Raw genomic sequence first — 27,313 nt, 5'->3', positions numbered from 1 at the left:
GCAATTAGTTGTACTTATCTTGAGTAATGGAGAAATTGGTTCATTGAAAAAAGGTATTGCCTTTTCAAAAGCATCAATCTGTGGCACTGGCTTAATGATCATGTGGTGGGCAACAAGGAAGCTGATAGGAGAAGGCTTGGAAAGTCAATCCATGCTATTCAGTGACAAAATATTGCCTGCAAAAATTTTGAGGCAGACCATAAGCCTCATGAACCAGCAACCCTGGGGGAAGGGTTTATTAAACCTTAGTATTGTGGGTCAGTTGTAACTGGCTATGTTGGTCAAGACAGTACAAGAAAGAGATTAGCTCAGGAAAGGTTTAACTGGTTTATAAGAAATAAAAGGAAATATAATCCAGAAATTTAGAGCCTTGACAATTTAGGGAACTGTACTGCTTCTAGATTCCAGACAGTGAGCAATGGGATTAAGTCTTCCAATGTTGAAGCCTAGTTAAATTTTCCAATTAAATGAAACAAGTCTTAACAAAATGTGTAGTAAAGGTGTAGCCACCGTTTCTCGTGCAAGAGAAAGGCATGGGGAAAGGAGAGCAAAGAAATGAAGAGCAATTGAGAACTTTGCCAAAGAAAGCATTTTGTGTGGCAAATGAGAGGTCTGAAGCCATCTAAGTTTTTGAAGTAATGGTATTGTGAAATAAACCATAATCCCTGACTGAAAAAGCCTTTCACTATTTAAACCTTAAAACAAACCTTGGTTTTCCATCTTTCCACAAGCAGGAGGCAAACTTTGAAGGTTATACTGACCTCCTACAGGTATGGCAAAGTCACTTCTTGGCGTCCCACCTAGAGCTGTCTGGCTTGCATTAGGCTATGATATGAGTGAGAAATAAACCTTTATTGGGGTAAGTTACTCAGTTTTAGGGATTGTCTGTATAATAGCTTTATTTTTCATTGATTAATAAAACTTTTTATAAACAAGATAAAATTAAAATACTTATCATTACAATAAATTGGGGAAGGGTATCTGGAATGAAAAATTGGGAGGAAGGTTACCGATTTAAGCTAACTTTTGGCTTTGATTAAATTAACTAATGGGGAGTTAATTTATGCTGTAATGTCTGCAGCCTCAACCTCCTGGGCTCAAGTCATCCTCCCACCTTATCCTACCAAATAGCTGAGACTACAGACGTGCGCTATCATGTCCAGCTACTTTTTTTTACATTTCTTTTAAAAAAATTTTTAATTAAATTAATTAATTAATTAACTTTTGAGACCGAGTTTTGCTCTTGTTGCCCAGGCTGGAGTGCAATGGTGCGATCTCAGCTCACCGCAACCTCCACCTCCCAGGTTCAAGCAATTCTCAAGCCTCAGCCTCCCAAGTAGCTGGGATCACAGGCATGCACCACCACACCCGGCTAATTTTGAATTTTTGCTAGAGATGGGACTTCTCCATGTTGGGCAGGTGGGTCTCGAACTCCCGACCTCAGGTGATCCACCTGTCTGCGCCTCCCAAAATGCTGGGATTACAGACATTAGCCAATGCACCTGGCCTTCTTTTTATTTTTTTTTAATGAGACGGAGTCTCACTCTGTTGCCCAAGCTGGAGTGCAGTGGCATGATCTTGGCTAACTGCAACCTCTGCCTCTGGGATTCAAGTAATTCTCGTGCCTCACCCTCCTGAATAACTGGGATGACAGGCATGTGCCACCACACCCAGCTAATTTTTGTATTTTTAGTAGAGATAGGGTTCCTCCTGTTGGCCAGGCTGGTCTCCAACTCCTGTCCTCAAGCAGTCCTCCCACCTCGGCCTCCCAAAATTCTGGGATTACAGGTGTGAGCCACCCCACTGACTCCCTTGGCTTAAAAAAAAAGATTGGCATAACTTTGGAACCCTGATACCAAAACCTGGCAAGGAAAATGAAAATCAGGAAAATTATAGATCAAATATTACTCATTGATATGGATAAAAAAATCTTAAGCAAATTTTTAGCAAACGAAATCTTCCAATGTATTAAAAAATGCATCATGATCAAGCTAGGTTTAAGCTGGGAATGTAAAGTTGATTTAACATTAGAAAGTCAATTAATATAATTCACCACTTTAACAGATTAAAGGAGAAAATACATGATTATCTCAATACATGTAGAACAATTGTCCGATAAAATTAAACATCCATTCATGATAAATATCCTTGATAAAAGAGAACTTCCTAAACTGATAAAGGTTTCTTATCTTTAAAAAAGCCTGCCGCAACTGTTATGGGTGGTGAAATATTGAAAGGATTCTCTTTGGGATCAGGAAGTTGACAAAGATGCCTGTTATTAACACTTGTTTTCAACAGTGTACTGGATGTCCTAACTAGCACAGTGATCTAGTAAAAAGAACCTAACGGCACAAGGATTAGAAAAGAAGAAATTAAACTCATTATTTTCACATGATGTGATTGTGTTAGAAAATTTAAAACATTGTATAGATAAATCATTAGAATTAATAAGAGACGTTTCTGGATACAAAAATGTTAAATGTCAAAATGCTAGCCAAAAATGCTAGAAAAGAACATTTAAAAAGATATGCAAGATCCTATGGAGAAAATTGCAAAAACATCATGGAAACATTTTTAAACTATATTGAAAGACTGGTATAGAGAGTATACTATCTTCATAGATCAGAAGACTGCATTTTGTAAAGATTATATGTCTTCCCATATTGACCTATCGATTATAGCAGTCCCTAATGGGAAAAACAATAACAGCTTTGTGTGTGGAGGGGAGTGCAACTTGGCAAGCTAATTCTAAAATGAATATGAAAGTGTGCAGGCCAAGATATTCTTGCAGTAAATTAGGTGGATTACTTGATTTACAGACACAGATAAATTTGAAGCTGCCATAATTAAGACTGATATTGGTACCAGGATAGACCAATGGACTAACGGAGCAAATGGAGCAAGGCTTTAAATGATGGGAGGAGAAGCAATACTATTTTGGGAGAGACGGAAGACAGAATTTTTATTTCTTCCTTTTCCCCTCCTCCCTTCTCTTTTCTTTCCTTCCTTCAATCAATCAACGGCCCTTGGGGTAAAATGGTAGACAACAAACTCTGGTTTTTGCCTCATGGGATAGCAGGACAATTGTAAATGCCAGGTTAATTTGACGAGGGAATCCAATTTTAGATAGCATGGTAAAAAGTGCATGGCACTCAGAGGATGAGAATAAGTGAGCTAAGTGAAGACTAAAGGAAAGCATTCCAGGCACAGTGAAAACAACTTCGAAGGCCCAAAGCCAAGAAGATCTCTGTTATGTGTGAAGAAGAGAGAAGAGGCCTTTCTGCCTGAAGTAAAGTGGGCAAGACAGAGACTGGTGAACTGGCAGGTCCTGATTATGTAGAACTTTGTACACCATCATGAGGAGTCTGGATTTTATTCTCAGAGCAATGGGAAACCAGTGAAGTTACTTGTAACAAATGTATTACCAACATAAAATGTTGGTAATAGGGAAACTCTGTGTGTGTGTGTGTGTGTGTGTGTGTGTGTGGTGGGATTGATGGTATATGAAAGCTCTCTGTTCAATCTGCTCCAGTTTTCTGAAAACTGAAAACTGTCCTGAAAATAAAGTCTATTAGTTAAAACCATGAAGCTGACCAGCTGGCGGTGATTTTTCTCCAGCATTTCTCACAGCTCAGGTGCAGGCAAGGTGGAGAGAAATATTTGACTTAGACTCTCCAGTGAGGTTTTGCCAAACACAAAAATGCAAAGAGGCAGAGGGGAAAGGTGATTGAGTTTATTTTCAAGGGCATAATAATATTGGTGGGCTGTGAAATCTAAGGCAGGTCATGAGGGAGGTGGAATAGACTCCAAGAAAGTGTGTAGTTGGTGGGTGTGGTTAGGGAATTGTGCCTTGATCAGCATGTTAAAATCAGCGAGGTGGGGACAGGGCAGCATTCCCCTGGAGAATCCTATAGGGGCAGATTGTGAAGTAAACTTGCCTATTTTGGGTTGTTTGAGACTTTAGACTGTGGGATCACAACAAAAGTAGCATATAGACCTTAAAACACTAAGCTTCTGCTTCCCCAAATGTATAGAAACGTTCGTATTTTATTAGAAAACTCCCTGTGGGCCTGCCAGGGCATGGGGGTATGATATCTCGCTCTCTTAACGATTGTGCATAGGTGCCTTATATTGACCATCAGTTTAGGGGCCTGCCTCTTGTCATCAATTTCTAGATACTGAGAGAAATCTGTCCTTCTACAAATGTGATTTAATTCTGACCTTCTAAGATTTTTGGGTTGTGGATAAAGAGTCCTACAGGCCTACTCTACCCTTTTCCTCCCTGGGATGGTTACAGCACCATCAGCTTAGGCAGATGCCATCAACCAGCGTTTCATGGCACAGCTGTGTCTCAAGACATGCTTTATTTGGTCTTTAGAGTGTTTTTAAAAATTGGTTTAGTGGCCAGTATTAAAGACATTTGCACAAAAATCTGAATTTTTGACTTTTTATGGAAAATTAGTAACTCTGACAATAACGGACAGGCCATAGTCCCTCCCTCCCTCCCTCCCTCCCTCCCTCCCTTCCTTCCTTCCTTCCTTCTTTCCTTCCAGGCCATAGTCCCTCCCTCCCTTCCTTCCTTCCTCTCTCGATTTCTTCTTTCTTTTCTTTCTTTCTTTCTCTCTCTCTCTCTCTCTTTCTTTCTTTCTTTCTTTCTTTCTTTCTTTCTTTCTTTCTTTCTTTCTTTCTTTCTTTCTTTCTTTCTTTCCTTCTCTTTCTTTTCTTTTTCTTTCTTTCTCTCTTTTCTTTCTTTTTTTCTCTCTTTCTTTCATCTGTCTTTCTCTCTCTTTTTCTATCTTTATTTCTCTCTCTCTCTCTGTCTCCTTTCTTTTTTGAGACAGGGTCTCATTCTGTCACCCAGGCTGGAGTGCGGTGGCATGATCATGGCGCACTGCAGCCTCCACCTCCCTGGTCTCAGGTGATCCTCCCACCTCAGCCTTCTGAGTAGTTGGGACAACAGACGCGCACCACCATGCCTGGCTAATTTTTTCATTTTTTTGTAGAGACAGGGTTTCACCATGTTGCTCTTGAACTCCTGGGCTCAAGCGATCTGCCTGCCTTGGCCTCCCAAAGTACTAGGATTACAGGTGTGAGCCACTGCACCCGGCCTGAGATGGTCACGTTGATTTCTATGTAAACCTCCCTCCCTGGAGTTGTGCACTGCTTTGGGTCTGCCTAGGTGAAATGAAGTCATCTTTGCCTGTCTACCCGAGGCAAATATCCAGTGCCCAAATCTCTTCCATGGCTGACTCTATGTCACTACACATGGGCATTTGAGTTTGCCACCCCTAATCCAGGTACACCAAGTTCAGGGGCTCAACACTGTCTCACTGGCCTCCGTGATAGGGTTCCAGGCAGATCTGTCCTAGTGTCTCACTGCCCCCTGAACCAGGCACCCCTTCAATCTCTGGATGCCCAACACTTGTCAGGACCTTGGGGAGATTGCTGGACACTCCCCTTTGTTTTGTCACCTCTCTCCAAGGCTAGATGCAGGGCTCCCAGTTAACACTGAGAGATTCCTGAGAGCAGGTGGCCTGCGCTAACAAGCCATGACATTTCTTCAGGCCTCTTTCCTATTCCCAAGAGTCAACGAGATGCCAAGCTTCCTCCGGATGGCCTGGAGACTTGGAAGAACCTAGTGACCCGACTCTCCTGGGAATCTGACAAGTTTGGCTGACAAACATGGCTCTGATAAAAGTGGGTGGCTTGTGGCACTTCTCCTGTAGAGGGCGTCCTGGAGCTGAGTTTGGAGAAGAGTCGTCACTGCATGTGAGTGAGGCTAATAGGAGGCAGTTTGAGGGTGCTTGACACATTGGGGCTGTGACTTCGGGCACCAGGGAATTGGAGAATGACCTCCTTGAGGCTGGAAGGAGCTGGGGCTCTGGAGTCAGACAACCTGGATTTGAGATCCAGGTCTGTGGCATATTCCCTTGCTTGGCAGATGGGAGACTTTGGGGTCATCATGGAACCCTTCTTTTTCCTCCTCCACTCATGAAGATCTTAAAAACAACTATCCTTCAGGGTTGTCGTGAGCATAAAATGAGGTACATTTTATCAAGTGTCCAGTGCTATGCCTGACACATTGGAAGTGCTCAGTAAGTATTAGCTGCTATGATTATCGCTGTTATTGTTATTTGATAAGAGACGAGGACAGTGCTTGGAAGTCCCCTCTTGGTGCAGATGAGGGAGCCAAGGCCCAGAGAGGAGAAGGTAAGTCCCCACTCTGAGTCACCGAAAAGCTGGGACCACAGACCTAAGTCTCCAGTCGCCCAGGAGTCATACCCTGCTCCCTCCCACAAGGACAGGAGAGGAAGGGGGAGCTGGCTGGTGCAGTCCCCAGAGCACAGTGTCTTCCCTGAGTCTGGGTGGGAGTTCCCCCAAGCCGTCAAGAGAAAAACATTACCAAGCGGAAGCTCCGCAGCACAGACAGGCTTCCCTTCTTGGCCACGCCCAGCTCTAGCAGACTCACAGTAACGATGATGCAGTCAAAGATATTCCACTTCTTCTGGAAATAATAGTATGGGTCGAAGGCAATGATTTTGAAGACCATTTCAGCAGTAAAAAATATGGTAAAGACCTAGGAGTGGAAACAAGTTTTATCACAGTGGGATCTGTGGGGTCGGAGACAATGACAAAAATGGCAGCAAGAAAATGTCTTATTTACAAAATAGAAAATCCTCTTGTTTTGTTCAGTTGCTATGTTATCTGTGGGCTCCTGAGTATTGGCCAGGGAAACAGTCAACGGGACAGAATGGAGACATTTCTGCACCATTCTCAGGGGCTGTGCATGCTGCAGTTTTTCCATGCGAATGGTGGTGGGAGTGGAGTAAGTCTTTAAGATCATTATTATAATATCATTATGTCAGTGAAGAGTCAGTCTGGTTCGGTAGTTAAAAAGTGTGGGTTGTGGGACATCACAGACCTGGATTAAAATCCCAACTCAGACATTTTCTAGCTTATGTAAGCTTGGACAAGTAACACATCCTTCCTGTACCTCAATTTCCTCATCTGTATAATGGGCATAAAATGAGCCAATGCATGTGCAATTCTTAGCAAAGGGCCTGGCAGACAGTAATCCATTATTCATAAATAATCATATACTAGTCATTATTCATAAATAATAGTGACTAGTGAGAACAATGATTCATTGTCTCTAAGATTCTTTTAGGCTCTATGCGTCTCTGATTGTCTTAAATAGGACAGAATTCTGACGCTGAGAGAGGTCAGAACCAGGCTCGGGTCACGCAACAACCAGCAGGGAAGGGAGACAGAGAAGGAGGAAAGCAAAGGCCAGGGTCAGGTGCTTTTCCTTCATATCTTTTCATCTGAGCCCCTCACCAGCCTGAAAAACGGACAATGCATCCCTGTTATGGAGAAGAAAACAGGAGAGTTTAAGTGACTATCTCATGCCACAACATTGTCCCTGTGTAATTCAAAGAGCATCTATTGAGTGCCCCTTGTAGGCAAGTCAGTGTGGTATAGTGGGGGTGGGGTTGAGGTCTTGTGTCTTCCAGAGACCTGGTCCACCCTGGCTCCACCCTCACCAGCTATACAATCTTGGGCAGGATACTTAACCTCTCTGAGTCTTAGTGCTTCCTTTTGTCATGTGAGGGTGATGATAACCTCATAATGTTGTTGTGACATTGAGATAACATTCATAAAGCACCTGACTCATTGCAGGCACCAAACACATGACTTGCTTGCTTTAAAAAAATGGCACTTTGCTCTGACACTGTGGAAAAGGCCTTTTCTCTCTCTTGCATCCACTTTTCTAACTGTAGAATGAGGGTGTGGGCTCAAATGTCTATTCCATAAAGCCCTCTGTGGTCCTAGGCTGACTTCTTGGGAATAATCATTCTCTTCTCTTTCCATTTTTCCTTTTCATGTCAACTTTGGGATGTGACCTCAGCCTAGGTGCTGCCAAAACATGAGGCACGTTGATTCCACCATGTTCCAGAACCTACTGCAGCCCCTTTCACAGCCCTGGATTATGCGGGAGGGAGTGGTTTCTAGGAACGAATAGTTACATTACCTCTGGGCCTTCCCCTCCACCTAAGTCTGCAGCCTGTAAGAAGCTGGATCCCAAAGCTGGACAGTTCTGGTGAATCCAGTAGGTCATGTCCAGAGTGGTGGACCCTGCTGCAGACATGAAGGCAGGACACCGACCCTTTCTAGTTTCTGCCTATCATGTGTGCATGTGTTTGAACACACACACACTAGCAGGTCCTGTGAGGTGGCTTAATTCAGGGGTTAAGAAAAGTGTGGGCTTGGGAGCCAGTCTATCTGGGTTCCAATTCTGATGTGGCCACTAACTCAACTTTATGATCTTGGGAAGATTATTTAACCTTCTGTATCTCCATTTTCCATCTGGGAAAGGGAATAATAATAGTACCTACCATATAGGGTTGTTGTGAAAATAAAATGAGATAATCCGTGAGAAGCATCTGAGTATTATTACTATTCCTGTGGGTGGGGCAAGGTTGGAGCAGTTACTCTCCCTCTGAGTCAGATACTTTATTCAGTATATAGTGAAATCCAGTAAGGACTGTATCTTGTTAAGAGTAAATAACACTAACAAATGATGGAGAAAAATTTAAAGTAGCATCATATCTAAACTAGACACCAAAGAAAAGTTCCGACTTCCTGATACTTTTGCTACAACAGCAACCGTGTTTCCATGTTTCCTCCCTTCCACTGTCTTCCCCTTCCCTCCCTAACTCTTTTTCTCCTTAAGTGAGAGCATTGAAGATCGTGGCTACTGCTAATTGCAGTCATAAAAGTAATTACATTGGAAGGAAATGGACAAGTCCAAAGATTGTCTTTAGATAAAAAGTGACATTTATCCTCATTTCAAGGTAGAGGCAACTGAGATTCAGAGAATTCAAGTGGTTGTCCTGTGTTTTATAAAGGGCAACTAGCTGCCTCTGGCTCCAGGCCCTCTTGGTTCACTTTCCTGTGCTTTTTCATCCCAAAGCCATTCCCACTGGCTCAGCCTGGGTCCTCCCACACTTGACCTCCTGAACCCACTCAGTGTCCACATGCCTCCTGCACTGCTGCTCTGCTCTCAGCTAATGGGCTCAACACACTAACCAACAAGGGCATGCCCCACCCCACCTGAACCGCACCCTGTCACCGCCCCCACCCCCGCCCCGGCCATGCCAGTGAGGGCAGCACCAGCCAGAGCACTCACAATGTTGCCTATCTGAAGCATGGCTTCGAAGGTAGGGCTCATGCCATGATGCTCCATGGCCATGAAGATGGTGTTCACCACGATGCACAAAGTGATGGTGAGCTCTGCAAAGGGGTCCGTCACAAGCCCAAAGAGAATTGTCTTGAGCTTCACCCACATGGGGCAGCAATCCCAGATCAGATACTTCTGAGCCAAGCTGGTCAAGCAGGGTGGGCACTTCTGTTCAGACTCCTCGAGCTCTGCATTACAGGTGTGGTCAATGACAGCTGTCAGCCATGTGCCACCTTGGACCCCAATTCTGCGGTCATCCTCTAGGCCTTGTTGTTACTAATAACTGCCACCTCCAACAGTCGGACTTCAGCCATCTCTCTGTCTCTGGTGTTCATTTCCTATATTTTGAACTCCTTTAGTCCTGCAACTCCAATTAATCTCTGCCCCATCCAGTCCTTCGAACCACTGACAATACACATTTTTACTGCCCATCACCTATATCATGTCCTTACTTCTCAGTTTACCCAGCTTAGATTTCACATCCATCTCTCTAACTCCTCCCTTGCAGACACCCTCAATTCCTTTGCCCCTCTCCTCCTTCATTGTACTTGCCTGGCAAAACCTGAACTCTGAATAGCCCTAATTTGTAGACTACTCTGTACTTGCACCCAACCAGCTGGACCTGGCTGGAAAAAAAATACATAACTATGCTTACTGGCCCTCCTAGAGATCTGTGAGCCCCAGCCTTGCCCTGCCCAGAAATCTGGCTGTGTTTCTATGTTATATTCCACTCCTTCAGTCTTCCAGATGACTGTTTCTCACTTCCTCTTCCCCCCTCTAACCTCCAGCCTTCTTTCTGCTCCTCACTCTCTGTTGATGAGCTCCCTTTTATTTCACTCAGAATGTAGAATAGCTCACAAAAGAACTTCCCCTTTTTCCTACCACTAAACCTCTGGCATATCTGCAAGTCCACCCGGTATTCTGTCTTCGTGGCCCACATAATGCATGGGTCGCTCTACCCCTCCCACTTGTGCCAGGCCCTTTCCTATTCTACCTATTCAAGGCCTTCATCATCCATAGTCCTCTTCCTTCCAGACCATTCCCATGAGTAGGTAAACATGCTTTAATTACCTTGCAGCTTTGAAAAAGTCTCCCTGGACCCCATGCTCTCTTTCATTACTGCTTCCTTAACAGCAAAATTCCTCCTAAGAGTTTTCTACACTTAACCTTCTGCACCTCCTTACCTCTTTTTTTCTCTGCAGCCCCTGGAATCCAACTTTTACTGCTTCCAAATTCAAATAATTGATTTCCAGTTCTCATCTTACTCTTATAGCATTTGACAGAATTTGTATTGTTCTCTTTGAAACCAGTATTCATTTGGCTCTGGGGACTGCACTATCTCTTGCTTTTTCTCCCATATTTCTCCACTTCTTTTCACTTTCTGTTTTTGTCTCCATCTTCCTTTCCTGCTTGTAAATGTTGGAGAACTCAAGCATTCTCACTTTAGCCTCTCTGTGTTTTTGAACCTCATAGCCCTAAAAAACCATCTCTATGCTGATTTCCATGAAATTATGCATCCAATTTCTGATCCCTTCCTGAACACTAGGCTCATCTCTCTACCTGCCTCCATTAAATCTCCATGTGGATCTGTAACTGTGGCCACCTCGATGGAGGGCAATTTCTTAGCTTTAGGTTTATCTATAAATTCTGTGGCAAGACATGCATCTTAAACAGATATCAGCCTATGTGGGCAAAGAAAGATGATGTCCATTGTTTACAATCACAATAGAAAACAACTGATAAAGCATAATACATTATGAAAAAGGATGAGCAGATTTATTTGTAGTGATGTAGAAAAATATATATGTTTAATGTGTGTATGTGCATGCATGTGCTTATATATGCATAGAACATTGCTTGAAGAACATAAGATAAACTGGATTGTGGTGGGGGTGGGGCGTGCACCAGGAGTCTGGGGAACAAGAAGGGTCTATAGTGGGAAGGAGACATAACTGTCATTGCATATACATTTGCAGTGTTTACTTTTTTTTTTTTTTTACTATATGCACTTGAAAAATGAGTTTAGAGAAATAATTGTGTGCCCCTAAATTTTGCTAACAGTGCTTTTTCCTGATAGATAATTTAAAAATGTGTATGTAGTCAAGATTTATCAGTAGTATTTTTATTTGTTTTCTTGCATGTATGCCTTGCATATGAAGCTTTTCTCACTGCAAGGCTTGGAAAACACCTTCTCCATGTTTTTTTCTTTCTTTTGTAGTTTCACTCTTTCCACTTAAAACTTTGGTGCATTTGAAGTTTATTTGGGTAAAGAGTAAGATATTGATGTGGTTTATTTTTTCCTGTCTCTGGTTATTTATAATAACATTACTTATTGAATAATTTTTCACTTTCCTAAGATTTGAAATGTCATTTTTGTCATGTTATTAACATCTATGTTCATGTGTTTTCATATACACATGTCCATTTCTCTTTCACAGATCAGACTATTTATTTTCTCCATCCTGCTGTTTTAATCACTGACTGTGGATTTTAGAAACTACAGATGTCAAAACTGGCAAAGCGTAGTTCTCTAAAGAAGCTGGCACATCCTGGACCAAAATCAACAATCTCCGTTTGGAACAAAAGCAAGAACTTCCCTGGACCGATTTTGGCACTAAGATGAAGCACAGGAAGTGGTGATGAGTGAGGACACTTTAGATGTGCCATTTTGGCAGGAAGCAGCCACCTGTGAGGCATGATGGGAAAAGAGAAGCAGCTTTGTAAACAGCCTTGACATTGCTGAACTTGATTGATTGCAGAGACAGAGAAGCTAAAAGTACCTACTTGCCGGCTTAAAACATGACCATGGCCCCCCTCAAAAGGATCTGCTATGTAAAACTGATACAGAAAGAACTTTTCTCCCTTCATCCTGTTACGCTTAAAGAGGTCCCCCTGCTCCTGTAACACGAATGTCTCCACTGTGCCTCCTCTCCTGCCACTGCAGGAGTCTGTTGAATACTCCTTCTCTTCCCTTACTCTTCAGTCTCTCCTACTGTTCCAGATCCTTCCCATTAGCATGCAAATATGCTCAAAACAAACAAACAAACAAACAAACACTCCCCCAAACACAAAAACCAAAGAGTCTTCTTTCAATTCTACTTACTCTCTAATGTCATCTTACTGTCTCCTCTCTCTCACAGACAAAATTCTGGAAAAAAATGGTCTGTACACAATATCTCCATTTCTTCACCTCTCACTTGTTCTTTAAGCCCCTTCAATGTGGCCTCTGCCTACCCTTTTACTCCATTAATCCTCTTTTGCTTAAATCACCAAAGACATCCATGTGACTAAAACCCCTACACCTTTTCATATTTCATCTTACCTGACCTTTCCACAGCATTGCCTCTGTTGGCCTTTCTACTCTTCCTGAAGAAATTTTACTCTTGGCTCTGCATTGTATTCTTCTAGCTTGTCTCTTATTTCTGTACCTTCCTTCTCAGTCTCCTTTGCTGGGTCTGTCCCTTCTGCTTAATCATTAAACACTTAGTTTGTTAGAACTGTGTCCTAGTCCTTCTTCTCTTCTTACTTCAACCCTTCTGTGTTAACTCATCCACTTGCATCTTCTTAAAATTACCACCTATATTCAAACTGCTTTCATATATATACATATATATGAAAGGTGAAGTATGTTGGCAGAGAAACCAGTTAGGAGGAAACCAAGTACAAGATGGCAGTACTTGAACTCTGGGGTAGTGACAGTGGGGCTGATGGGAAATGGAAGGATATGAGCACTATCTAAGGGGCATAAGATTCAGGACTTGATGATGCATATGGTTCTGGTATAAGCACCTTAAGATATGCTGATACAATAACTCATAACGGGAGCATTTTAGGGGGAGAAGGGGGCTTCACTGGGGATGAAGATGTTCCAAGGGCACCTGAAACCCAATATATCCCAGACTCAACTCATGATCTTCTCCTTTCATCTTTCCCAACATACTTCACCTCTTAATTTCATTATCTATACATATCCAGAGTAACTTTTATAAAATGCAAAGGTAACTTCCCTGCCTCCAGTCCTCTAATAGCACCTCACTCCTCTTAGCATGAAGTCCCATATCCTTAATGTGGTCTGGGAGGTTCTTGGGATCTGGTCCCAACTCATCCCTCTAGCCTGATTTTGAGTTCTCCCGGTTCTCTAGGTTACAGCTACACTAGGCTTTTTCATTCCTTCAAATGTTATTCTCTCTTCTGCTTTGCAGTCCTTTCAGCCTGGAATAATTCCCTGACTCCAGGCTAACTTTACCATATTTCACTCAGTATCCTGCACTTACTCTTTAAGGCACTCACCACTCCAGTCACAACTTGTTTCATATCCTCCTACCCCCCACTAAACATGAGGGCAGAGACTCAGGTGTGCTCACTGCTGTGACTCAGCTTATTGAATTCTGGTTTGGACAACTGTGAAATCTCAGCTTGCATGCCAAGCATAGATGGTTCACATGCTTTGAGTTCAGTGAGTTGTCAAGCTCCTATTGGTTTGGGTCAAACTTTCTTAAGCACAATCCCTCTTAAAGAGGTGGCCTTTGTAAATCCTATTACGACTCTGGCAGCATGAAGCATCCTTCAGGTATCTCATGTGTGTAATGAATATAACATTCAACCAGAGAAGACGATATGCCCTATGCTCAGAAAACTTTGACTTCTTTGATTTAACCTAAGGTTTCCTCTCCCCAGATTTTCTTTAAAGAGTCATTGTTTCTCTGGCTTTCTCTCTATTCTCACAGCATCTTCCTTAAGGGGAAGTCTGCCCTACCCCAACATATTTGACTATTACTTATTTTCTTCCTTTTAATCAGTTCACACTGTTATAAATTAGCATCACTCCCCTCCCCACCCGCACCACCCAAATATCACCTTTGTGCATGCACTTGTCTTCTAGGTAATGGAGATCAGGCTGTGAGCAAAACAGGAACATCTCTGCCCTCATAGATTTTACAACCTAGTGAATAATAATACTAGCCAAATGTGATGAGTACTTACTACATGCCAGTCACGGTTCTAAGCATTTTGCTTGACCTGATTCATTTAATCCTCACAAAACTCTACAAGATAAGTATAGTCTCACTATTTTACAGGCTAAAAATCTGAGACACAGAAAAGTTACTGAAGCTCCAAGGTCACACTGTATACCATAAGTGGCAGAGGTACGATGTAAACCCAGGCAGCCGGGCTCCAGAGCAGTGTTCTAACTACTACCCTCTGTTGCCTCTCATTCATTCCATGACCTTCTTTGGTCTTACTTACATTGGGATGTGTTTGGGATATGCATTTTGCTCATTCCTATCTCATTCTTGCAAAATGCATTGTACTTGCTGTTCACATCTGCGAACTTTCTCCTCAGTTTCTTACATAGCTGATTCCTTTATTTAATTCAAATTTATGTTCTTCTTGGAGAGAACTCTCCATCTCCTTCCCTACTTTATGTTTTCTCCTACTGCTTATATATGAATATTCATGTTCATCTTTCGTGTCCCCTTCCCTGCTAGGATGTAGATTCCATGAGCTCAAGCTTGTATCAGTTCACCGCTGAATCCCAGCACCTGGAGCAATGCCACACACAAAAGGGGCTCAACAAATGCTTGTTGATAAGAGAATAAATGAAAGAAGAGAGAAGGAGGAAGCTTAACAGTTTTTGAGAATAAATGAAAAAACAAACTGTTTGTTTGTATTCAATGTTTGCTGTTTGATGACTAATAGCAAAACAAAAACCAAAACAAACAAACAAAAACAAAGAAATCTATCTGGTTAAGAAAAAATTGTGGGAATAGCAACTTGGTCAAGTTCCATGCCATGAAAAATGTTAGAAGTGCAGACTGTATTACAATGAACAGTGATACTAAATAATTATCAATGAGAAAAAATAATATAAGGGAGTCTGTACACGTTGTTGTTGAGAAATGGGTGCACATTTCTCAAAGCACAAACTCAGGTATGCAAGAAATGTAACTTAGTTGAATTCAATTTATGCTTCAAGTCCTCACCATGGGAATTGTCTTTTATTAAGTCAATGCTGGGTACTATTTCAATATCTGAGTCTGTGTCTGAGTTTTATAGGGCTCAAACCTGGTGGAGAGTTGAACAGGTCCTTTGTCATTGCAAAGCGTATTTTGCCTGAGTTGTAGTTTCCATCTGGTCCCTGGTGGGAGAATCCGTGAAGATAGCTCTTCTCTTTCTAGATTCCCTCTGTGGGTCTCACTCATCTTTTTCCACAGCCTTCATTGGGGTCTAAGTCATCACCCAGTTCCTCTCTGCCATTCTAGAGCCACAGGACTCTCTCTGAGGCTGCTTCAGGCCTTCTCTAACCTAAGGTTGACCTAAGCTAAGGTTACTTTTCCCCAGATTTTCTTGAAAACATCATTGTTTCTCCTGCCTTTCTTACTCCACTCTCACAGTATCTTCCTTGAGTGGAAGTTTATCCTACCCCAAGATCTCTGACTATTCCTTATTTTCTTCCTTTTTATCAGTTTACATCACTATAAATTAGCATCACCACCCAGATATCACCTTTGTGCATGCACTGCTCTTCTAGGTAATGGAGATCCACCTGTGAGCAAAACAGATACATCTCTGCATATCTGGTACATTACTGGCCAGTTCTACTCTACAATTGCCATGCATGTGAATCTCTCTCTAAGGCTTGCCACTTTTGGCTTCACCTAGAAAGTAAGGCACACATTGGCTCTGTTTTGAAATCCCTCAAACGTTTTTTTCCATTTTGGTTGCTCACCACTTCTTCCCCTCAAATTAGGATTCAGCCTAGGGCTGGGAGGAAAACACACAGGACTCCTTCTCAGGAGCACACTGGCACTCAAGCTCCCTTACAACTCCTCCAGCCCAGGTCAGTTTAATTTGTCTAGGGGAGTAAGATAACTGGAAATGACTAAGGTTGCATTCTCCATACCATGAGGCAAAAAAAGGCTGGAATAGAACAGACCTCCTGCTCAGGGTTAGGGGGACGCAATCACCCTCTATGGCAACATGTATGGATAGGTGGCCATGACTATTGCCACTCTCTTCCTCTACTAGCCCTTGGCTTGAAACCTAGACACATGGCTGGGGAGACTGAGTGGATTCCCACTTGATTGGTAGAATTCTGAATTAACAAGGACTTAGTTAAATTGACTGATTAATGGACTTAAATTGTCTTCCAATATTCAGCATAATGGGGGCTTGAACAAGAAATTAAGTTACAACTGTGTAGGTTACAACCATGAAAGATACAATTTTGAAACTACAGAAAGCATAATTTTGCCATGTTGGAAAATTAAAGATGGTTAAATTTCTTGCACACCTGAGAGCTGGCCTGAAATTCTCTAACGCCTGCCAGATCACTTTTTAAAATCTAGTTTTGTGATGCATGCAAAGCAGATACTAATTTGAACAAGAGATGAGCTGGGATATTTTATTCATCAAATTATATGTTTTTGAAAAATGATGCATATAAAAAAATCACATTGATAAAAGATGATGGGGCCTAAGACATAAGAAGGAGGAGTATTAAGAATTCCAGTACACAGAGATGGACGCTTTGACACGAGTTAGAGACATTGCTTCTGCTGCTGATATGCGAATTCATCATGGCACAGTGGACGAACAATGCAATGAGCAGCACTTACCCTCAAGGACGGAGGTTATGATACTGACAACACTCATTGCCCTTTGGGCTCGGAAAGGTTCATCTAAGTATTCTGCTGACAAGAAAGTCTTCTTTTGTCCTGCATCGAATGCCTGCTGAGACACAAACAGAGTCAGGACACTCCCTTAACCTGACATCTTCATGGCAAAGTTGGATCATTCAGCCTCCTATTGGCCAGTCTCATATATAGTCATATGTCACTTAATGATAGAGATATGTTCCAGCAAATACATCATTAGGTGATTTCATCATTCTGTGAACATCCTACATTGTATTTACACAAACAAATGCTATAGCCTTCTATACATCTAAGCTAAATAGTGTGGCCTATTGCTCCTAAGCTACAAATCTGTTCAGCATGTTATTGCTGAATACTGTAAGTATAAACAGTTAATAAACATAGAGAAAGTTTATAAAGTTTCCAACCATGAGGACTAAGCAAATGATACTAGTAGTCACTATTTATTGTTATCTGTCAGACATATATAAAAATGTTGGCACTTTATTATTTCATTTAACCCTCCAGCTATTTAGAAATCTTTTTACAAGGGGAGACAAGGAGGCTTGGATAATTTAAAGGACTTGCTAAAGGTGACTCAGGTGGTAACTGGCACAGTTGGGACTAAGATACAGGTCCATACTAAACAGAAGGGCCTAAAGAGTTAATCTTTCACTAGCCTGGTAATTTAACTAGACTGAATCAACGTCAGAATATCTAAACACGTGATAATCTCAGAAACAGAGAAAAGAGGCTGAGGGCCCATCACAAGAGAGGCATAAATGCCTTCAATGAGGCATTTTCTAGAGTGCTAATGCACTTCCAGCGAGCCCTGCAGGCTACCTTTGACTTTAAGGCTCTGTTTTGGTGATTCCATTTGCCTTGGAGACGTACTCTATACCTTCTCTGCTCTCTCTGTGCCTGGGGAGGGAGACCTGTACAAAACACATTACCCTTGCCCTCCGGTTCTGGCCAGGTTTGGTTAATGGGAGGCATAGGCAAGACATTCAAGGATAGAAGGAGAGACAAGTCAGGTATTTTCCCCTGGCTGCTTCTCTTCTGTGCTATGACTGAGTAGCAGAGCTGTGATCCTCTACTAAGCTCACAAGTTCTGCCACACAGTCTCTCTGACACATGAGGGCAGCTGCTGCTTTAGTCTAATTCTGGTCCTTTCCTTTATCCCTTCAGCCTAGGCATGTAACAACTTCCCCCTGTTACTAGTTTCTAGGTGCCTCACCATCCCTTATTCATTCCCTAAGCCCAGCCCACACCTCTGTAAATACTTTACTAAACTCTATTAGCCCATTGGAGTGGTCCGTCTGTTTCTTGCTGAGACCCTGAATCACGTGGCATCGAATTAGAGACCGAGCTAAGGCAACTCTGTAAGACTTACCTGTATCAGTGGAACCATATATTGGTCTCTTTACAATTCTGTCTGCAAATTGCTCTGTATCCCTGGCTAACCAGAGAGGGCAAATGAAAAACACTAGAAACATCATTACTGAAACTGGAGGGGAGAGCTCAAATTAACTCACATCTCCCAACCCAATGAGGAATCCCTGACTTGCCATTACACTCTGCTATTATTCTATTAAAGAGTGCTGGCCAGTTAGTCACTGTTGCCTAATTTGTTCATTTTGGCAAATTATTTCTTCGGTGAGTAAAGCAAGGAATACTGTGCTTCTATTCAGATCTGTCTTAAGAAACTCTCAGAATTTATCTGGGTTCCATTTGCCCAGCCTAGAGGAGTTTGCATAGAGCCATAAGCAGGAAGAGAAGGGTCCTTCAGTTTTTCTCATACCTGTCCAGGAAGAAAGGAGGCCTATCACTGAGGCAGTGATGTTGAGTGGGGACTGAGAAACACTGATAAGAAATATGGGGTCAAATGGAATATAATTTGCATCACTGTACAGCAGAATAAACCAGGAAACCTGTTTGACCTCAGGCCAACTCAATCTCTCTTTCTGGGTCTCATCTTCTATGTCTGTAAAAAAGGAGTAGAATGGGGAGGCATTGGACAGGATGATGGCTAAAGATCCCTTCCATTGGTGACACTCAGGGTTTTGGCCCAAGGTTTCTAGCTGGAAGACAGCCTGGGGGAGTCTGAAGCATTCACAAACTCACCGAGACTTCGACAGCTCCAGGGGCAAGCTCACTAGTGGGTGGCAGTGGGTGTTCATCTTCTCCATGCCTGGAGTCAGGGTTGCTGGGTTGAGGAAGAGGGCTTCTAGGGAGGGGGCCTTGCTGGCCAGCACTCCCACCCAGCAGCAGGGAGCCCCGATGGCTTTCATGGTCTCCAGGAAAGACTCCATCATCTGTGACTACCTCAGGGAGTGAGAGATCTCGGCCGGGGGACCGGAAATGGAACACACTGCCATGGCTAGCCTGGCGTTTTCCAGAGGCGAGGCCTAGAAAAGACTGGGCATTGCCCCAAAGGAGCAAGAAGGCTGGAAACTGGTCTTCTGGAAAATCTAGAGCCCAACACTGCCCTCTACCTACTCCCATTTCCCTGCCCCTATTTTTATGACCTTTCAGTAGCTAAGTAAAGGCACAAATCTAAGGGGTATTCTAGGTATGCATGGTGAGGGAAAAGGAAAAAAGGAGATTCTAGACAGACTCGGGGAAAGACCAGGAGAGAGGAGAGATCTCAGGGTGCCGATGCTCGGCAAATAGGTTATCATGGACAGGAACATGTCAGAGGAAACCTTGTCACCTGGATAGGTCAACTGTTTGCCAACCTTTGGCCACAGGGCTAGACAAAGCTGTCTTAAGTTCCCTTTTCCACATGCAAAGTTGTGACCTAAGGAGGCTACTACACATCCCAGTACTGGAACATACTTGGTAAGTGGTTGTTGAATGAACGAGTGCACTTCATTGTCTGAAAATTAGGTTGTGCAATTCACTAGATCCTGTCTGTATGAGTGTGAGAGTTTGTGTTGCACAGGAGGAGACAAGAACTGTACAGTGTAATGAGCTTCTAGGATCCCTCGAGGCTTGAACAGTCAATAATGGAGAGATTGAAGGAAGGGTTGCAGCCTAATTTCCTGGAAGAATAATGTCATTCCTCCAAATCAATAAACATTTCCCATCAACATCTTCCATTGAGGGAACTGTGTGGCTTAAAGTTGCCAGAGAAAAGAGCTAATTCATAAGCCCAGAGCCCTCAGAGAATTAGTGTGCTGGGTTAGGTAGTTCCCATGACCATAGTGAAACTTGATCATAGCAAACCATCATTTCTGTCCTCAGGTGGTCTATAGTATGTCCAAAATCTAAACATTGACCTCATACCGAACTCTGATCATATTGACATTCTACTCACCTTCCTTAATTCCTTTTATTTACCAAACTACTGAAGTGGAGAATCTTGCCATCTGGGGTTCTCCTTACTAATTCCCTTATCTCACAGAACCGAAGTTTCCTCTCTTGATAATTTGAAGCCCGATCCTGTTTAGCAACCATTACTAAAAGCCCAGTATTATAAAAAGTAGAGTACTCTCTGCCTGTAATACATGCCCAAGGACTATAGAACCCATATAATGCAAAAATCCTTCCCATTTTTGAAGCAAATGAGAAAAATTGACACATCCATATTAAAGAAGGGAATACTACATTATTTGCACTTGAGCACCAAGCAAACCAATGAAGAAACTGAGAAGAAAATTTTGGTTGCATATTTGACAGCAGTGTCTCCTTGGCCACGAGTTATTTTAGAATTAAGCTTTTTGACAAATGGTGGGCAATGTCTTCTGAGTAAAAACATTCGAATTGCTTTAAAAGGCATCCTCTGAGGAAACCAACTGGTCTGTGATTTTCCACAAAAGCCCTCCTGGGTCTCTCCTATATATTCCTGTATTTCATTTCTGTGGGTTATAAAATGGCTTTATATAAAAACTGTGTTAGGTCTATTTAGCAGATGAATGAACCTGGGAAAAGAGGGAGAAGATGCCTTCCTGGCTGGGCTCCAATCAATCAGTCAGCATGAAAGCAGTACTCAAATGGTACCTCTTCATCTTTGCACATACATGTTGTTCTTTCTGCCAGGAAAATACTCCTCACATTCTCTCAAGTCTTCAATTACTGGAAGAATCCCTACATGCTATTTATTGTTGACCCCAATTATCCCCTCCTCCAGGAGGCCTTTTCTGATACCTATCCAGCCCCATGAGAGTGGATGTTTCTTCCGTGATTGTCAAAACACCACATATGTGTCTCTAATACACTATGTAACACATAGCTGTGTTTATGTCTGCCTCCTCCACCCAAATGGAAATCCTTGGGGAGAAGAACATGTTCTAGTCATCTCTTTATACCAAGCACCTAGTACTGCTGAATGAACAAGTTGCAGCTCTTCTTTTTTCCCTTTGAAAATAAGCATCACTGGAGAGACAAGCACACATACCAATTATTGGACATCCAAGTGCTAATCTGCGTGGGGCTGACAGAATGGGGGTAATTAAAGCCCAATTCAGTGTCATTGACATTTCCATGGAAGCTGTGATTCATCCTGTTCTGTGATTGTCTGAACTGTGCCCCATGTATGCCAGGTGCTTCTCAAAAGAGGCAAAGCAAGAAAGAGGAGGGCACAGATGCAGATAGATGCTGAAGTGTGGGTGTGTCATGAGGTTGGTGTGCATGCGAGTGTGTCTGTATATGCACACATAAATCTGAGGGTTGGAGAGATGGTATTGCAAAAAAGTAAAACATCCTTTGGCTTAGCACAGGAAAAGAGATTGAGAGGGAAGTGAGAGGCATAAAACATAAAAATAGCCATGTTGATCCCCTTTTCCACACTGTTAGTGTGGAGCCACCCTCCCACACAGCCGATATTATGTGTCAGACCTACAGAAAGGGCATATTTGGGGTAAAAGGACTTTCAAGGGGCAGGAAGGTGGTGGGAGGAAGCATGGCAAGGAAAGTTGCAGTGCAAACTTTAGAGTGGGAGGCAGAAAGTTATTATGGTGGGAACAGAATTGCTACAGGGTCTGAGGTGAGGTGCTGAAGCCATTCCCAGGCTGGATTGTGTCACAGAGATGGGTGCTGGGAACTTTTCTGCTAAAAACAGGTGACAGCTTGAATTGCAGGGCCTTAGGAAGGAGGTCAGAAATTATACCCAATAATTATGTAAAATTCTGATGCGTCAATTTTAAATAAACTAAGTAAAAAATAAAAACCATCTAGACACATCAGGAAAAAAAAAAAAAAAAAGGTGTGTGAAGGATCTTAACACCACAGACAGGGAACCTTGGGCTGTAGAACTGCAGACCAGAGCGTCAGAAAGAAGCTGACCTTTGATGTCCACAGACACCTTAAGATTGGCATGTTCAATATGGGCTTCCCACCTTTCCTACAAACCTGGGTTCTTTTTCCAGTGTCCTCATCTTGGAATCACCATCCATTTCATTGCCCAATCCTGAAACCTGGGAGTCAAATTGGACTCCCCTTTCCTTTTTCCACAGTCCACAATCCCAATCTTGTGGATCCCCCTCGCCTAAAGTGTCCTTATAATTCACCCCTTTTCCCCATCTATAATTACACTTTCCTAGTTTAAGACAGCATTTTGGAGGGGTGTCTGGATCCTTCTAAGCTCTGTGCCTCCAGCTCTTTCTCTGCCACACACCTCTTCCCACTCCAACCCATTGTCCACGGCAGCTGCAATGGTGGGTAATCTTTAGAGCACAAACCTGAGCCTCTTACCATCCTGCGCTGGTTGTAAGGATCAGAATGGGGTGATTTGTTGTCTTCTGTGGAGCCCTCTGACACTCTTGACTTCATTCTGTGCCTTCTCTCACTGGCATTTTTGGAGGTTAAAGATGATCCGTTGTGGGAGTGGAGAGAGGTTGTGTCAATCCCCAGCGCTGCCAGCACCTGTGAAGAGAGAACAACAGGTGTAGCCAATAGTATTTGCTTGGACTTAGAATAAATGTGTTCCTCAGACATGGGGTGCCAGGTGGGTGAGATATCTGACACAGAGAAGCTCAAGGGTTCGGACCTGGGTGGTGGTGGGATTAGGTCATGGCAGGAACAGACGCCTCTGGGTCACCCCCCACTCATTCATGGGGCACTCTGTTGGTGCCCCACCCAGATCCCTTTCACCAGATCAGCACACCTATCCTGAGCTGCTTGAGTGGCAGCAGTTAATGACTCATACTTGCAGCATTCTGCAAAAAAAAAAAAAGCAAAGCTCTTTTGGCTGCCTGCTTCTAGGATAGGTATGGGGAGGGTACAAGCAGCTGGCTCCCTTGCCTCAAGGTAGGGCTAACCGTGGTACAGGTCATGCCCCAGAGTTCCCCATGGGATCAAGCTGAAGCTGGTCTCTAGCTGAGAACACTCCTTGTTTAGTTCCACCCTCTGCCCCATTCTGTTTTCTTTAACTCACTTTCTCCTGAGAGCACTCCCTCAATAGGTCACTGGCACAAGAATCGTCACTTAGGTTCTTCTTTCAGAAAACCTGAGCTAATATGGTCCCTGAGGCAAGATGATTCCTCCTGTAGCTCCCTAAATGGCAGCCCTAATCAAAGTGGCTAGTCCAGAACTCTATCCAAGAATGGAAGTCTGCAACTTTCTTCCCAAAGCTTCCACTCCTTACAAACCTCCTGCTCCCTCCGGAGCTTTTCGAGGGTCTCCTGGAACAACTTCTCCTTTGCTTCAATTTCATCAATGGTTGCCTTGTTCTGCTCCTCATATGCCATGGTGACTACAGCCAAGATCAAGTTGACCAGGTAGAAAGATCCCAGGAAGATTACGAGCACAAAAAAGATCATATAGATTTTCCCAGAAGCCCTCAGGGTCTGCAGATTCAAGGGAAAGAAGATAAACCTGTACCCATAGCACATGGACCCCTGAATTTAAGTCAGGCTCCTCCAGGAAAAGCACAGCCATGCAGGTGACCCACCAACCTCCAACCAAGTCTGTGTGGGAGAATGCAGCTCAGTACCTGCTGGTAGAGGCGTTCCCAGGAATCCTGTGTCATGAGGCGGAACAGTGAGAGGAAAGCCCAAGCAAAGGAATCAAAGCTGGTGTAGTTAAAATCCGGGTTGTCAGAAGTTTTAAGGCAGATATAACCATCAGGACAGTGGCTGCAGCAAGAACAAAGAAGGTCATCCCCTGCTTATTGCACACAAGGCAGCCCAGGGCTGTGAGACAACCACAGAGTTTTATGTCAGAGATCAGAGTTCAAGACCTAGTCTTCATCTTATTAGCAGGATGATCTTGGACACTTGGTCTGTTTAGGTCTTGGTTTCTGTTATCCATAAAATGGAGATGCTAATACTTTCACGTCAGAATTTCATACACAGGGGAGTTGTCTGGGGAAGGCAGCCGACTGCCCAGACATGATACCATGAGCTCTTTGCCAGTTCACACCAGGGAAAGGAGAGTCAGTAGCAATAATGCAGACTTAAAACCTGAGCCTGTTGGCATCACCTGCAGAGTTGTCTATCAAGGGAGGTCTCACATTAGCCAAGTTCACTGATTAATTATACATAACAGTGGAAATAACACTTTCCACTTACTGAGCACTTTCTGTGTTCCTCTCTCTCCCCGTAAGTGCTTTACAAACACTATAATTTAATCACTCAATGTTCTTTCTTTACAGATAAGGAAGCTGGGGGTCAGAAAGAAATCAGTTGCCTAAAACTATGCAGGTGTCAATATATTTATTAAAAGGAGAAATATAACTGTCAAGTAGCCCAATACTTGAGTCAGCCTAGTCTCCTCCTGAAGATGGCCTGTGAAGGAAGGACAAATTGAAAATGGCTGCCTGGTGAGTATTGGGGTGGGACTGCTCAACTCCTTCCTCTCTCTCGTAGTAGTGAGCGTCTGTCAGCTCAGGGAGCATAAAGGGCTCTCATCTATCCTAGTGGAGATTGCCTGATCAATGAAACAGGAATGCCTCGTTTGAAGTCCCAAATTATTATTTTTTAATTTTTTTCTTTATTTTCCTTTTTTATTTACCTGCATTCCTTGTGAATACATGCAATTCTTTTACTCCCAGGATTTCTCCATGAACTCCAACCTCTGGGGCTCTCCTTATCCCAGACATCCAAGTGAATAACGCAATGGATTAGAGCTCTGACAACTTAAATCTAATCAGTTCCAATTCTATCTCCACTTCGACTGAAGATTGCAAGTTCCCTAGCTTTGTAGACCCACATTTAAAGGCAGGCTCTCGGTTTGCTCTCTCAAGGGGCTAGGCAACCCATTACCTGTAGGTTTCTTAATTAACTCTGAGGGCAGCCTTATTTCTATGTCTTCTGTAGAAACCCACTGTAGTCACTACCTCTCAACAGCTCACTGCTCTTAGGATTAAATGAGATCACTGCACAGTATCTTGCACTCCTGCATAGTAAATATTGTAAATAAACTGCGAAGGAAAATTCCTATTGCTTTTAACCTTGGAAGCTGCTGAAAAGATAAACTGGAATAATATATAATATATGTGGAAGAACACTGAAAATTATCAGCTATTTTCTGGTATTCATTTTCTGCCTTGAGACCCCTGACCTTCCTCCCACAGTGCCATTGGTCAGTGTGGGCCTTTCCTCAGGGCTCTGGCTTCTCTGCAGCCCCACAGAGGACCCAGGTTTAGCTTTCATGGCATGACCCTCCAGGGCTCACTCTGTCCATTATCCTGAGCTGGCCTCTCTCTGATATCCCAACCTGGTCCACTCCCCAACTGCCTGGCTGTGACCTGCTCAGTAGCGGGCCTGGCCTCTCGGGGAGCTGAGCTGTGGAGATGTGTAGATGGACTCCACAACTTTACCACAAAAAGGACTTGAGCTGCTCTGGAGCCATTGCCTTGAGAAATGGCATTATCTAGACAGAAGAAGGATGCTGAGGGACTCGTAGTTTACATTTAAGTCAAAGGCAAATGAAAATTGATGTCAGAACAACCGTCCCGTGAACCAAAGAACCAAATGCCAAGTGCATTTGTGAAAGAAGAGTCCAAGGAACCTGATGTTCACCAAATGCTCCTGCTTGTTTCCAGTCCTCAGCTCTAACTGAGATTGTTTTCCTAGTGAGCTGATGAAGGTGGATCCTCATGCAGGCTCCATACAGGTCCACCTGGGCAATATGGAGCCGTCAGCCTCTCAGGGAGTGGGGGCGTTGTGAGCTCTGCTCTTCCAAGCTCTCAGCTGTGGAGGTGGGTGAGATGGCCTTTTTGATCTTTTGCCTAAACTCTTTCTGCTCATGCTTTCCTCCAGTGGCCAAAGCAGCAGGCAGAGCTGAGGGGTCCTCATCCCTTAGCTTTGTCTCACATTCTGTTCTGTGACCTGGAATGGCCTTCACTCAAACTGTCTTGTATTCACCCAGTCTGGAGACATCCTACCTGCCCTTGAAAGCTCACCTCAAATACCACCTCCAAGAAACCTTCCCGACTTTCTCTCTTGCCTCACACCGCCATCTCACTGTGTTTCCCCAGCCCTTGAAGCCTCTAGTAAAGAACTTGTTCTCCACAGAGTAGCATCTTTATGTCCATGCATGAGAAATTGCAAACTAGCAGCTTATAGGTTGGATTTGGCTGGCAGAAGTATTTTGTTTGGCCCAACAATATGTAGACATTTTTGGGAATAGGTAGCCAATATTTATAGTTGGGACATTTTATATAAAAATCTAAATTTCCTATTTCTATTTTAAAAGTTGGAAGAGCTGGAAACAGTGAACCCACATTTCCACATGGCAACCAAAACCTGGACCGAGCAGTGGGGTTGTCCCCTTTAGAGGAGGCATGAACTCTCAGCCCCTAGGTTCCCTCCTGGCCCATTCCACTCATTTGTTATTATGAATCTGGCCTCTGTAAGAATTTGAAATTGCAAAGTCTGATGCATGTGTTTATTCCTCTATTTGTGAGGGTAATGTGGCTATAGAATGGAATTAGCTGTGATGATTAAGTGTAGAGAATTTGACACAAATATGTATTGGTTCCTTCCTGGGGTAGATTGTTTATTAAAATGGCTATAATTCTTCTCCCTGTGTACCCACATCCTTTCCAATGTGACTTTTCAGCTTCTTCCATTGAGTGATGAAGTCTATTTCTCTACTTCTTGGATCTGGACTGTACTGGGACTTGCTTTGGTCAATAGAATGTACAAAAGGTACACTGTGTTGGTTCTAAGCCTAGGCCTGAGGAAGCTTTGCAAACTTCCACTGTTTCTCTGGGAACCCTGCCATGAGAACAGGCCCAGGCTAACCTGCTTGGAGGTGAGAGGCCACATGAGCAGAGACAGGACATCCTAGACCAGCCATCTCCAAGTTAATCTGCTGTCTGCATATGCGTGAATGAGCCTAGTCAATGTCAGCCAATGCCCATCTGATCCCAGTTCAAAATGCTGATGCACAGAATCAAGAATTAAATAAATTGTTGTTTTAACTCACAAAATTTTGAAGTCATTTGTTATACAGCAAAAACTAACTCATAATTCCCTCCCCATGAGCT

General features: G+C 43.2%; 1 protein-coding gene across 3 annotated transcripts in view; it reads right to left on the bottom strand.

Annotated features, from left to right (window-relative positions):
• SCN10A (sodium voltage-gated channel alpha subunit 10) overlaps positions 1–27,313 on the bottom strand; it is a 97,511-nt gene that overhangs the window by 35,468 nt on the left and 34,730 nt on the right. For 2 of the 3 annotated variants that reach the window (XM_037988439.2, XM_037988440.2), the window contains exons 8-14: positions 23,813–23,954; positions 23,469–23,666; positions 22,573–22,743; positions 19,003–19,296; positions 16,861–16,972; positions 9,191–9,429; positions 6,404–6,577 (exon numbers count right to left, since the gene is read on the bottom strand). In XM_037988439.2, coding sequence (XP_037844367.2) covers positions 6,404–6,577; positions 9,191–9,429; positions 16,861–16,972; positions 19,003–19,296; positions 22,573–22,743; positions 23,469–23,666; positions 23,813–23,954 — 1,330 coding nt within the window. The remainder of the gene's footprint in view (positions 1–6,403; positions 6,578–9,190; positions 9,430–16,860; positions 16,973–19,002; positions 19,297–22,572; positions 22,744–23,468; positions 23,667–23,812; positions 23,955–27,313) is intronic. The other variant, XM_037988441.2, reaches the window with a different exon arrangement.

The sequence above is a fragment of the Chlorocebus sabaeus genome, chromosome 15, assembly GCF_047675955.1.
Source record: "Chlorocebus sabaeus isolate Y175 chromosome 15, mChlSab1.0.hap1, whole genome shotgun sequence".
NCBI classification, from domain to species: Eukaryota; Metazoa; Chordata; class Mammalia; order Primates; family Cercopithecidae; genus Chlorocebus; species Chlorocebus sabaeus.
This window is presented reverse-complemented; position numbering and strand designations above follow the sequence as displayed.